At 47.3% G+C, this 13670-nt stretch overlaps 1 protein-coding gene across 3 annotated transcripts in view; it reads right to left on the minus strand.

Annotated features, from left to right (window-relative positions):
* Positions 1 to 13670, minus strand: part of LOC107391394 (1-phosphatidylinositol 4,5-bisphosphate phosphodiesterase eta-2-like) — a 111520-nt gene that overhangs the window by 86505 nt on the left and 11345 nt on the right. For 2 of the 3 annotated variants that reach the window (XR_011516690.1, XR_011516689.1), the window contains one exon: positions 10683 to 13630. Coding sequence is in view for 1 of the 3 variants with exons in the window: in XM_070544927.1 (XP_070401028.1) it covers positions 12066 to 12165 (100 nt within the window). In the remaining 2 variants the exon portion in view is untranslated. Of the gene's footprint in view, positions 1 to 10682; positions 13631 to 13670 lie in introns of those variants that run through there. The other variant, XM_070544927.1, reaches the window with a different exon arrangement.

The raw sequence follows: 13670 nt of genomic DNA on the forward strand, positions 1-13670 counted from the left end.
CGCCGCTCCCGCACGACGTGCTCCGGGATTACCGGACACAGGCCACGTCAGCAACCCGCCTGACCACAGCCCAGGAAGAAGGCTCCAGACGAGAAGCCAAAACTGTCGACAGGTCACCTGCGCCTCCTAGAATAAACCTTTTTTCTGACTGAAACAGCAGCTTGATGCAACACTGAAACACTCAAACAGGTTTTGTGGTTTCGTTCCCTGAACCCAGTTGTGGTTTGTTTATGCACCAAAGACTTTATGTCGGATGTTAGCATGGGTACCGTCCAAGCTGGCATGACGGAGAACCCTGACCTTCAGCTGCTTTTACACTGAGGTGAATCGTGGTGTTGGTGCAGGGTGGACGTTTGAAGCCAACAGAAGGCTGTAGTGCCGGCGTTGTGAGTGAAACCAGCTGATAATGAGCACCGTTTCGTGTTCCTGTAGTTTTCTTTTGAGAGGCTGCAGGTGAGTGTGCACAATTACTCCCATCTCTGCCATTTTGGGCCAAGTGGGCGGATAGACGAGCAGCACACGGAGCAGCTAATTGTTCCATTACATGAAATGGAAAGTGCACGAGGGGTAATCAAGCAGCTTTGTTCCACATAACAAGCCTCAGAAACGTCCGTTTTTCCGTCTTCTTGTAGAGTTGATGATTGAAGGCCAGCAGTCCACCTGGGCTCTGGGAGCAAAATCTAAACCAAACAGGATATTTCCCCTGATGAATAACAATGAGATTTTCTACGTGTGTGTGTGTGTGTGTGTGTGTGTGTGTGTGTGTGTGTGTGTGTGGGTAGTATACTTAGTGTTTAAACAGATTTTTAACATTTTCCGTCTCGTTTAGAGCTTCGATGGAAGGAAATTATTTTAGTCCAGTAAGGTCTGAACTATGTTTGATATCAGTCCAACGTTTATGTCGGCCGTTATCGGGATTAAACTTTAATATTAGATAATCTGTTGACCCAACTTTTACATACCATGCACATGTCATACATCAGACTCTTCACTTACTTCTGTCTCTAGATGTCAGAGTGATGTGACGTTCACGAACAAATTGAATCTTTTGAACGGATTTTCAAAGTGATCGATGAGAGCCGAGTCCCTGTAGAGAGCCGTTCATCTAGTCTTCCGGTAACAAACCTCCCCGGAATTGGGTCAAGCGCACCCACTCAAACCCCACCCACCACTGTCACGGACGTAGGAGGAACCCTAACCAACCCCGTGCGCTGTCACGGACATCGCAGGAGCACGTTGCTCTTAATAGCCCCCCCACCCATGAATCCCATCACTAAAATGTCAGACATGACAGATCTGAGGTGAAGTTTATGAGTCATTTAGTTTATTTGTAGAGTAGATCTGCCCCGAGTGGCGAGCGTACGCTGTCCTCCCATCACGTAAGCGGTTTTTATAGGACCGTAGCGTTTGCAAAACGGGATTCGCCGCGGCTCCCTGGGGAGGATTTTGACATTTATATTAGCAAAGCTGAAACTAGAATAAACTGCCATCAGGCACCTCTCCAACCAAGACAGGATAAACGGAGGTCGCCGAGCCCCAACCCCCCTCCCCCCCGGATGTGATGTACAGGGTCGCGCATTCAGCGTCAGACGGAAGACACGTCAGGCTGATGACATTTCTTTTTCAGGACCTTTAGCTTTGATGTGACCTGCCTTTTGTCCCGCTCAGCCGGTGTTTTCACCACTCTGTCGAACAGCTGGCTGTTTCTCACCGTCCCCGTAAAAAGGCGACTAATCTGTTCGTCCGCTCGCACGGCCAAAAGCTCCATGGTCTCCACGTCCGTCCAGTTTGCCCTGTTGTAGGTGGTTGATAGATACTAGTGAGAGGCCATGTTTATCTGTGTTTATATCTCTTCCGGCCAGCACTCGGCGCGCAGCACTTGTTGCCAACGCGACCACCCTCTTTTGCGGGGGGGCCTCCCACAGTTGCTCCAAAGGGATTAGCGGGGCTAACACGTGTTTAGCCGTCATGGCGAGGGGCTCATGTGGCAATATCACTACGAGGCTGAGCGCATCAGAATCGAGTTTTATCACCGTTCGCCTTTGCTCCTTGCCGCGTTCACGAGACCCACAAGTTTGGATTTATCGCTCTGTAATGACGCGATGGTCTGTCTTATAAAAGAGGCTGTAGATACTAGCGGCTAGCAGGACTGTTCAGCCAAGGCCTGCTTTTCTTATCTGAAGATCTTAGAAACGGTTCATCACCATAGCTACAATAAAAAATGCACGAGTGACTGATGCATCCGAGCTCCACGCTTCGGAGGACAAGACTCCGCTGCTGTTGGAGACTTAATAAACCCTTAATGTAAGCATGCGCGGTAGGGTGTGTGTGATGTTAGTGATCTAAAATGTTGTGTTGGGGGGGGGGGCAGCATGTCAGCATCGTAAATAAAGTCAGACAAGAACGGTGTATTCGATGTCGGTAAAGAATATCGAGCATCGCTCATTTGGACCCAAAGCTTAAAGCTGCTTTTGCTCGGAGATGGAAGCGAGGCGTATTCTGGCCTCGGTGCCGGCTGAAGGCATTTCTTACAGAAACGTTAACTTTTGGTTATATTTCCCTCTTTTTAGCCAAAAAGATGGAAATTGTTTGATTTTATGACGTTTTTCTTGCTCTCAGAATGAATTCTTAAAGCCCGATAAAGGTTAAAGCTGACGGGTCTCTTCAGGCTGATGGGATGCTAAAGGTTAGGAGTATTTGTGATGAAACCTGTTTGGTAGGTGACATGAGGCTCAGATGCACCTCTACGGGATTAAAATCCAACCTGCTGTTCCCTGCAGGGCTCCCGTAGGGAGACTCAGACCATTAGAGAGGTGGTCAAGCCCCAGAACAGCCTCAGCGAGCACCTCATTTACTTAATGTGAATACATTACAGGCTTTGTGCCGAAGCTCTGAAAGAGACAGAAAAAGGCAAAAATCAGATCTGGAGAGCAATTTGGACTTCATGTAATTTGATGAAGGCGGCGGGGCGCCTTGGAGAGAAATAAAACCTGTTATTACCTTTCACTCGCACCAAGTCACATTTGCTTTTATCCTCAGCCGAGAGCAGGAAATGCACAAGCAGGGGCTGGGAGCCAAATTTCCAGGGAAGAATCTGGTTTTCGGGCTTTTTCAGGTGAAGGGGGATTGGAGAGAGCATCTCAGACCTCAGCAGGAGGACTTTCAGATGAAGGTTAGAGGTCTTCCTCCGTTGGTGCCACAGAGCAGCAGGAGGCTAACCTCCACCAAAGCAGGAAAGCTCGGATCGTTTGTCTTCACAGCGGGAGATCTGTTAGGAGCCAATTAGCTTCAGTCTGTCAGAAACAAGTCAGGATGTGAAGGAAAATCCGCTCTGAGGGATGAACCGGAGCTCTGGGCGCTTTCTGATGCAGAAGTCCGAGTTTAGAGAAGCTGTAGAGCAGCAATGTTTTATTTAATCTGTAAGGGAAATCTGAGACCAAACCAGGAAATGAGGTGAGAATACCGTAGTTTAACAGGAAGCATCGTCAGGATGCAAAGGCCACCGGAGTTAAAGTCTTCCCCTGTTTTTCTTCTCTTCACTAATGTCCAGTGTTTCAGGGATTGAAGGGGTGTTTCCACTCCAGGCCGGTGCTATGAGGACTAAACAGCTCTTCTGTTTTTAGTTTGAAGGTCGATAGTTCATCAGGAAAAATGTAAGGGTGAATTAGTGAAGACATTATATTTAAACTGAGGTTTTTCCTTTAATAAAATCTAAGGAAACTCTTAATCTGCCTTTGAAACGTAGATTTTAACGTTTCGGGATTGAAAATAGAATTTTTTTCATGTTAAATGATTGTTTATTTGCATCAAATCAAGATTTAAGGACTTTCAGCTTCTCTTTGAGATACTTTGGTTCCTTACCTGAACATTTCTTATCCGTGTGTAATATGAACAGCTAATTATCAAATCACGATCCCTATGGAACGCCGCCCATCACTTCCCTTAAGCCTGATCTTTTTGTACGTTGAACTTTTAGCTTCCCATCCATGAGTGTGCTGAGCCTTGTGGTGCAGAAACGTTCACGTGAAACGTATCCACAATCAGCAGGAATTAGAGAAGGTCATAGATTAGTGACCACAGATGGGGATGAAAATAAAGAAAGAGGTGTTTAGTTCGGACTTCTGTGCCAGTCGTGGATGGTCCATAATGAACACCATGTTCAGACATTAAGGTCTCCACATGTGCGCTTGGCAAGGCCGCAGCTCGATGATCGACTTTGTCATCTGACCTGCGGTCGCATGTCTTGGACACTCGGGTGGAGAGAGGGGCGGAGCTGTCAGTTGACCACTACCTGGTGGTGAGTTGGCTCCGATGGTGGGGGAGGATGCCGGTGAGACCTGGAAGGACCAAACGTATTTTGAGGGTCTGCTGGGAACATCTGGCAGAGTCTCCTGTCAGAAGGAGCTTCAATTCCCACCTCCGACAGTACTTCCAGAATGTTCCGGGGAGGCAGGGGACATTAGTCCGGGTGAGCCATTTTCTCTGCTCCCATTGTTGAGGCGGCGGATCGGAGGGGCTCGGAGTAGAGGTGGCTCAGGCATCTAGTCAGGATGCCTCCTGGATGCCTCCCTGGTGAGGTTTTCTTGGCACATCCAACCAGGAGAAGACCTAATGGGAGACCCAGGACACGCTGCAGGGACGATGTCTCTTGGCTGGTCAGGTAACACCTTAGGATTCCTCTGGAGGAGCCGGCCCAAGGGGCTGGGGAGAAGGAAGTCTGGGCCCCCCTGCTTAGGCTGCTGCCCCCGTGACCCGACCCTGGATAAGCGGACAACGATGAATGGATGAAGTTTAAAAGCAGAGTTTTGCATGAAGCGTCTGTAATCCACAGACTGCACCATTCTGCTGGACATGTCTGTAACAAGTCACGTTTTTATTTCACGCACAAAAACTTAAACGGTTGCTTTTTTTCTTCTGCGATGGTTCGAGAGCCCAACCAGTCGCCTTCCTGGGAGGTTGAACCTAAGAGGAACCGAGCTAAACATGTGGGTAGGACTCCAACAGGTGTTCTCCTGTCGGAGTCCTCCACCATCCACCTTCTCTCCTCCATCACTCAGGAACAAGACCAACTCAGACGCCTCTACTCGGGTGGGGGTCGTGACCCAAAGTCGGACTTTTCAGGGTTTATTTAACCAGATTCATGAAGCATCGGCTGAAGACTTTAGAATGAAAACAAGACGGAGATGAAACTGAGAATCAGAAGGAACCAGACTCGCTCCATGAGGGGGTGTACTTGTGACAGGAACCGATTGGCTTTATTGACCCAGAAAGCCGGATTAAATGGTTGGAAAAAGCTTTTGAATCCAGTGTTACTCATGTCTGCATGTCACCCACTCATCATGAAATCAGCCGGATGACAAACGAAGCTGGAGGGAAGGAGACAAATGAAAGAGCAACACGAGAACACTCGCCCACCACCAATTTTTGGGCGCCACGCTCCCACTTGTTTGATGTCTCTGGTTTAGCTAAAGAAAATCATCTATTCAGGCTCGTAAGATGATTTGTGTCTGCGGCGTGAAGGAGGGGGTTTGGGGAGTCTGCAGCAGTGTGTGGGCTGCTGCCGCTCGTCTCTGCAGCTGAATCATCTCAGAGCTGGAGATCAGACTCAAACAATCGGAATCCATTCAACTGTTTTAGTCGGAGCGTTCTTCAGCTGGCTCTGAAAGGGTACGCTGTTCCGAGTCTAATCCTGCCTCACACCTGCAGGAGCCTCTTCATGAAGCAACCTTCTGAATCAGCCGTCTGAATGTTTCAGAACAATACGACCAGATTTCAACGGCAGAAGGGGCACAGATGTGAAGAAAACACCTGACGAACCTCAGCTGCACGTGTACTCGCCAGGACCCTGCATCTCTGGTCGGAGACCCACACGGTTAGTGGGATTAGTGGGATCACTGAAGTCAACACCGTGTGGATTACTGAGGCCATGAATGACTACTTTCTATTAATAACCTGATTTCCGTCTTCAACACTGAGTCAGAATAATCTGAGGCAGATCGGTTCCACACTGAGGAACACTTACGTCCACAGAAGTTCAGACCTTACCTGTTTCATCTCAGCTCAAACGAACCGTGTCTCACGTAAACTGCATTGGATGCATGAAGAAAACAACACAAATGTTAAAGCTGCTGCTATTAGTTCGTAAGTGTTACCATGGTAACCACCCCTGGCTTGTTGGGGTAACCATGGCAACTCTTCTGTCTGTCTGAATCCTTTTGTGTAAAAAGCATCAAACACACAAAAAAAATGGTAAATAGCCTGTATTTGATATAGCGCCTTCTAGAGTCCTGGAACCCCCCAAGGCGCTTTACAACACAATCAGTCATTCACCCATTCACACACTGGTGGGGATGAGCTACGATTAGCCACAGCTGCCCTGGGGCGCACTGACAGAGGCGAGGCTGCCGAGCACTGGCGCCACCGGTCCCTCCGACCACCACCAGCAGGCAAGGGGGTTAAGTGTCTTGCCCAAGGACACAACGACAGCGACAGACTGATCGGGGTTCAAACCTGCAACCTTCTGAATACGGGGCGAGCGCTTAACTCTTGTGCCACCGTTCTACTTTCCTGTTTCAGCTTCCGGGGATCCAAAAGGGGGCGGGGCTTTAAACCCTGATCTTCCGTTGCTTTCGTGTGTGGAAATTCCAATTCCACCGTCTCTACTTGACTGGGACACCAATTTAAAGACAAACTAAAGAAACAGGTGTGCTGGGAGTCTGGAGCGTCTGCAGGGACACCTGCTGGTAGAACCGAGTCAGCGGACCAGCCAGAGCGTCCTGGAGGCCACGGCCCATTTAGCCCTGATTCTGCCAGCCAGCACCTGCTCGCCCTTAGTCACAAAGGCCTTGACGTAGAGGTGAGCGCCGCCTGTCTTCATGTGTCCAGGGTTCGTTTCAGTTCGTCCCCGTGGGCTGAATTAATTTCCGAACACCTTTGTGAGCCAACCAATTAGCTGGTGAGTAGCGTGCGGAGCCGAATGTGCCCAAACCTGCCCCTCAGAGTCACACGCTCTCACCGCAGCCTGATTATTTCACCCTGCTCCTGAAAAGAGTCCGGTTGCTTTTGCTTATGCTGCACATCTAATGACATCAGCTGTTGGAGTCACGGCTCCGCGGGAGTCAAGTTTCCCCAGAACCGCTCTGACCTTCCATCAGCAGAACGCCGCGTGATGGTTTGTGGCTCTGACTGAGGCACACTCGCATCTCACCCTGGAAGCAGAGAGGCGGGCAAACGGTGCTGATCGTCTCTCAGCGGTTCATTAGGCAGCAATAAGGTCGAGCATTAGCCCAAAGCTACACGATATCCAGGGCTGCTGATTCCACTTAGCCAGCATCTGTTTCCGCAGCTCGTGTCAGAGTCGATCCTTAAACAGCCAAATCAATATGCCAGAGATAATCAGGCAGCGCTGCAATCATCGTCTGACAGCAGGCGGAGGGGATGTGTGAGGGCCGATCCAAAGGTTAGCGCTCGGCTCGTTTCATCCACATAGGTCAGGAATGTCGGAACGTCAGGGGAAGATCGGATCAAAAGTCAGCAATAAACGATTAGAGGAGGAGAAGCTCAACTTCCAGGGCTGAGGTTTCCTCCAACTGTAAACCTAAAGGTTTTCACTAAAAGACAGGAACATCTCCGGTTTCATTTCCCAGATGGATGAGCAGGAAAACTAAAGCCTTTGGAGCCATCAGGATAAAATGTTCTGTAACCCATCAGCTCGTGAGTTTCTCTCTACTGGGCCTTAAAGACACCTGAATCTACCACCTGTCAAATGAGTCTGATATCCAGGTGAGAGGGCTAGCCCTAACCCTTCTGGGTCAGGGTTTGGTTCTGATGAGTCCCATCAGCCCCGGAGGGTGTGTGTGTGTGTGTGTGTGTGCGTGTGCGTGTGCGTGTGCGTGTGCGTGTGCGTGTGTGTGTGTGTGTGTATATATGTATATAGGTGTGTGTGTAAATGAACATGTGTGTGGGTATACATGTTCTTATGTGTTTTTAGGTATTTTTATTCTCATTTATTGTGGTTGTTGTCTGTTTTAGAGAGCGAACATCTACCGAAGACAAATTCCTTGTAAATGTAATTTTACTTGGCCAATAAAATCTGAATCTAATCTAATCTAATCTAAATCACTATCATCACAATCATCATCATCATCATCATCACCATCATCACTATCACCATCATCACTATCATCACTATCACCATCACCATCACCACCATCATCACCACCATCATCACTATCATCATCATCACCACCACCATCATCACCACCACCATCATCACCATCATCACCACCATCATCACTATCACCATCATCACTATCACCATCATCATTATCATCATCATCACCATCACCATCATCACCATCATCACCACCATCATCATCACCACCACCATCATCACCACCACCATCATCACCACCATCATCACCACCATCATCACTATCACCATCATCATTATCACCATCACCATCATCACCATCATCACCACCATCATCATCACCACCATCATCACTATCACCATCATCATTATCATCATCATCACCACCACCATCATCACCATCATCACCACCATCATCACTATCACCATCATCATTATCACCACCATCATCACCATCATCACCATCATCATCACCATCATCACCACCACCATCATCACCACCATCATCACCATCATCATCACCATCATCACCACCATCATCATCACCACCACCATCATCACCATCATCACCACCATCATCACTATCACCATCATCATTATCATCATCACCATCATCACCATCCTACCCATCATCACCATCATCATCACCACCACCATCATCATTATCATCATCATCACCACCACCATCATCATTATCATCATCATCATCACCATCATCACCACCATCATCACCATCATCACCACCATCATCATCACCACCACCATCATCACCATCATCACCACCATCATCACTATCACCATCATCATTATCATCATCATCACCACCACCATCATCACCACCATCATCACCACCATCATCATCACCATCATCACCACCATCATCACTATCACCATCATCATTATCATCATCATCACCACCACCATCATCACCATCATCACCACCATCATCACTATCACCATCATCATCACCATCATCACCATCCTACCCATCATCACCATCATCATCACCACCACCATCATCATTATCATCATCATCATCACACCACCATCATCATCACCACCACCATCATCACTATCACCATCATCATCACCATCATCACCATCCTACCCATCATCACCATCATCATCACCACCACCATCATCATTATCATCATCATCACCACCACCATCATCATCACCACCACCATCATCACCATCATCACCACCATCATCACTATCACCATCATCATTATCATCATCACCATCATCACCATCATCATCACCACCACCATCATCATCACCACCACCATCATCACTATCATCATCACCATCATCATCACCATCATCACCACCATCATCACCACCATCATCACCATCATCACCACCACCACCACCATCATCACTATCATCATCACCATCATCATCACCATCATCACCACCATCATCACCATCATCACCATCATCATCACCACCACCATCATCATTATCATCATCATCACCATCATCACTATCATCATCACCATCATCACCATCCTACCCATCATCACCACCACCATCATCACTATCATCATCACCATCATCACCATCATCATCACCACCACCATCATCATTATCATCATCACCATCATCACCATCCTACCCATCATCACCACCACCATCATCACTATCATCATCACCATCATCACCATCATCATCACCACCACCATCATCATTATCATCATCATCACCACCACCATCATCATCACCACCACCACCATCATCACTATCACCATCATCATCACCATCATCACCATCCTACCCATCATCACCATCATCATCACCACCACCATCATCATTATCATCATCATCACCACCACCATCATCATCACCACCACCATCATCACCACCATCATCACTATCACCATCATCATTATCATCATCACCATCATCACCATCCTACCCATCATCACCATCATCATCACCACCACCATCACCATCATCATCACCATCATCACCACCATCACCATCATCACCATCATCACCACCATCACCATCATCACTATCATAATCACCATCATCATCACCATCATCACCACCATCACCATCATCACCACCATCACCATCATCACCATCCTACCCATCATCACCACCACCATCATCATTATCATCATCACCACCACCACCATCATCACTATCACCATCACCATCATCACCATCCTACCCATCATCACCATCATCATCACCACCACCATCATCATTATCATCATCATCACCACCACCATCATCACCATCATCACCACCATCATCACTATCACCATCATCATTATCATCATCACCATCCTACCCATCATCACCATCATCATCACCACCACCATCATCACTATCATCATCACCATCATCACCACCATCACCATCATTATCATCATCACCATCATCACCATCATCACCACCACCATCATCACTATCATCATCACCATCATCATCACCATCATCATCATCACCACCATCACCATCATCACCATCCTACCCATCATCACCACCACCATCATCACTATCATCATCACTATCATCATCATCATCACCATCATCCAGGAAACACTGAGGAATTAAAACCAGACAGACGTTGTAAAACATGTTGATGATAGTTTTATGGCTCTGGTTCTCCTGAAGACCAGTACAAGTTTCAGAAGAACCTTTTATATCTGACTCCTGAAACCACCACAAAACCATCTCTCCCAGTTGGTTTAGTGGGTGTTGAACTGGACTGGTTTGACTGTGGTCCCGATGCAGAAACATTTGTAGTTCTGATATTTAACAGAAGGTCTCATTATTTCTCCATCATGTGAAGAAAACATGGACTCTCCTCGTGAGGAAGTTCAGAACAGACTGATGCCCTCAGCGGTCCGTCTGAGTGATGCTGCTTCTCTTTTGCTCCGTCTCCTTTCATCGATTCTCTTTCCTCTGATCTCACTTGCTGCTCATTCTCCTCCTGTCCTCCTGGATGCTGGATATAATGTCTCCTATCTCCTCTCACTCTGCATTGTTCAGCCCACTCTGCCTTCCCAGGGTCTGGCTCTGAGAAGGCAGGGATTATCCCACCAGGGGATTTCCACTTGACAGAGAGTGGGCCGTTTCTGATCTCGTTCTAGTTGAAGATGTTCGTAAGGAACACGATGTTCAGACATGAGTGGTGAACTCAAGAGGGTGAAGTTTGTTAGGAACGAGGAGAGGAAGTCAGCAGAGCTAAAATGAAATGGAGGTCCAGACCCTCCTCCTGGAGACATGAACTTATTAAGATTCCACACCGAGATCACTTTGACTGCTACCTGCTGCAGGTAAGACACCGACTGATCAGAACCGGTCCTCACAACCAATCAGGAACAACCTGTTCCAACTGGACCCACGATCTTTGCTGAAGGAAGATGACAAAAATGCGTGTGTGTGTGTGTGTGTGTGTGTGTGCTCTGTCTTCTCCATCCCCAGTGAGTCGTGGAGGATGGCTGCTTATACTGAGCCAGGATCCTGTGGAGGTGTCTTCCTGTTAAAAGGGAGTTTTCCTCTCCACTGTCGCTGCATGCTTGCTTGATTATTATTATTATCATCATCAATAACTAGTACTAGTAGTAGCAGTGGCGGCTGGTGAAAAATATTTTTGGTGGGGCTGTGCCATTTTATTTTTAAACAAACTTGTGCTTTCTGAGCTTTGTGCACAACTTCACTATTTCCTGAATTAAGCACAGCTCTTTTATTTCCTGTCTTACATCATTGGACAAAGAGATTAATCCAGGTGTGTCTGACTATTGGTACACTACCTTGCGGACCAAGGTTGAAAAATACTGCATTAAACTGCACATAAAATAACACGACCATATATGGTCCACATCCACATTACTGTTTGTGAAACTAACATACTGGAGAATTTCATCACAATAATATTAAATAAACAAGTATGTACCTGATCTTTTGCATGCTGTTGGTGAAGCTCTGGATGACCCCTGTGATGGAGACAGAGTCAATGTTCCTCTTCTGCAGCTGGTTGAACAGCATGTCCACATGTGGCATGATCTTGTGACACAATGCCAGCAGAAAGCCCAAATCTTCTTCCTCCAGCATTCTCACAAAGCCTCCTGCCTCTCTCTCAGTGATTGGATCAAAGTCATCCGAGTCTCTGATCATCTGGAAAAATCTGAGGAGGTCATCCTTGTGCTCATACACTGTGTTGACATCTCTCTCTTGGACAAAATGTGCCGGTTCTGATCCACTTCTTCATTGTGTTTCTTCACTGCAAGCCTGTGCCCCTCGTCTCTAGCTGCATGGCTATGTTAGCTCTGCCTAGCATAGCTAGCTTCACCGTGTTGTCCATGTGTGCCCGAGATGACTCGTGTTTCTTCACCTTCTCAGAAAAATGTTTCATGTCTGTAACTCCTGACTCATCCATGCCTCATCTGTCCCAGCCGTTTTGAATAACAAACACGGAAAGCAAAATAACGCATTAGCGTGATTGCATCCAGCTAGCCAAGCCTTCCCAGAAGCCTTGTGTGTACAGTTTACCCTTCTCCTTGTCCTGCTGGCTTCTCTTTACGTCGGGCTGATCTGGTCCAAGCTCTTTGACATTAAGTTTTTCCACCATAGTTCTCCTCTCGAACGGATGATACTGGAGAAGAGACCGAACTGAATTCAGTGGCTGCTGAGATCCGGTATCCTGGTTGTAGGCTCACTGGCATCCATTACATCTGCGTCACGAGACTCTCCGAGTTCTACCGAACACAAACGAAAGCCTTGGCGGTAGCTCTATCGCCCATCATGCTTCTGAAACGTTCTGAAACAACGTCGACGCTGATTGGATACATTCCCATTCCTACCCTTTGATTTTCTTGTCAGCAATTGGACAGCTGGTCTAGTCCTGTTTGGGCGGTTGAAAAACAGCACACAGTCTCCACCGCTCGGCAGAGACCGGCAGAGACCAATATAGATATATATATATATATATATATGATTTGTTTTTGTTACAAAATACACAATTAACTTAAAATTAACAATAATCACATATTCTATTTATTTATTTATTTATTTATTTTTAATAAAAATTAAAAAACACTGGGGAAACTGGGAGGGCGGCGCCCTATCGCCCTCTACTGGCTAGCCGCCACTGAGTAGTAGTAGTAGTATTAGTATTGTACATAAGCTGAATTGACTTGTCAACATCGGACATGCCTCTGGGGCGACAGACGACGCGGTTTATCCTGCAGGAAGCGGCGCTTCTAGGAGCTGGTAGATGCAGCAGGACTGCAGAAGACAGATTAAAGTCAGGCGGAGAAGCAGCCCGACATGAAGAGTCCTAACAGAGCCACAGGCAGCGGCGGCGTTCCAGGATGGGTTGTGTTGTCACTGCCTTTTATCCACCAACAAACGTGACTGGAGCGTAGGAGCTGGCCGCCTGGCGGACCATCAGATGGAGGTTCTGCTCATCCTGACAGAGATGTTTGTTCTTAAGAAGCTCTGGAGCTGTTGGAGGCTGAGCTGGAAGAAATCCCATCCTGTTAGAGAACAGACATCCACG

This window comes from Nothobranchius furzeri, chromosome 15 (assembly GCF_043380555.1).
Source record: "Nothobranchius furzeri strain GRZ-AD chromosome 15, NfurGRZ-RIMD1, whole genome shotgun sequence".
In the NCBI taxonomy this organism is placed as follows: domain Eukaryota; kingdom Metazoa; phylum Chordata; class Actinopteri; order Cyprinodontiformes; family Nothobranchiidae; genus Nothobranchius; species Nothobranchius furzeri.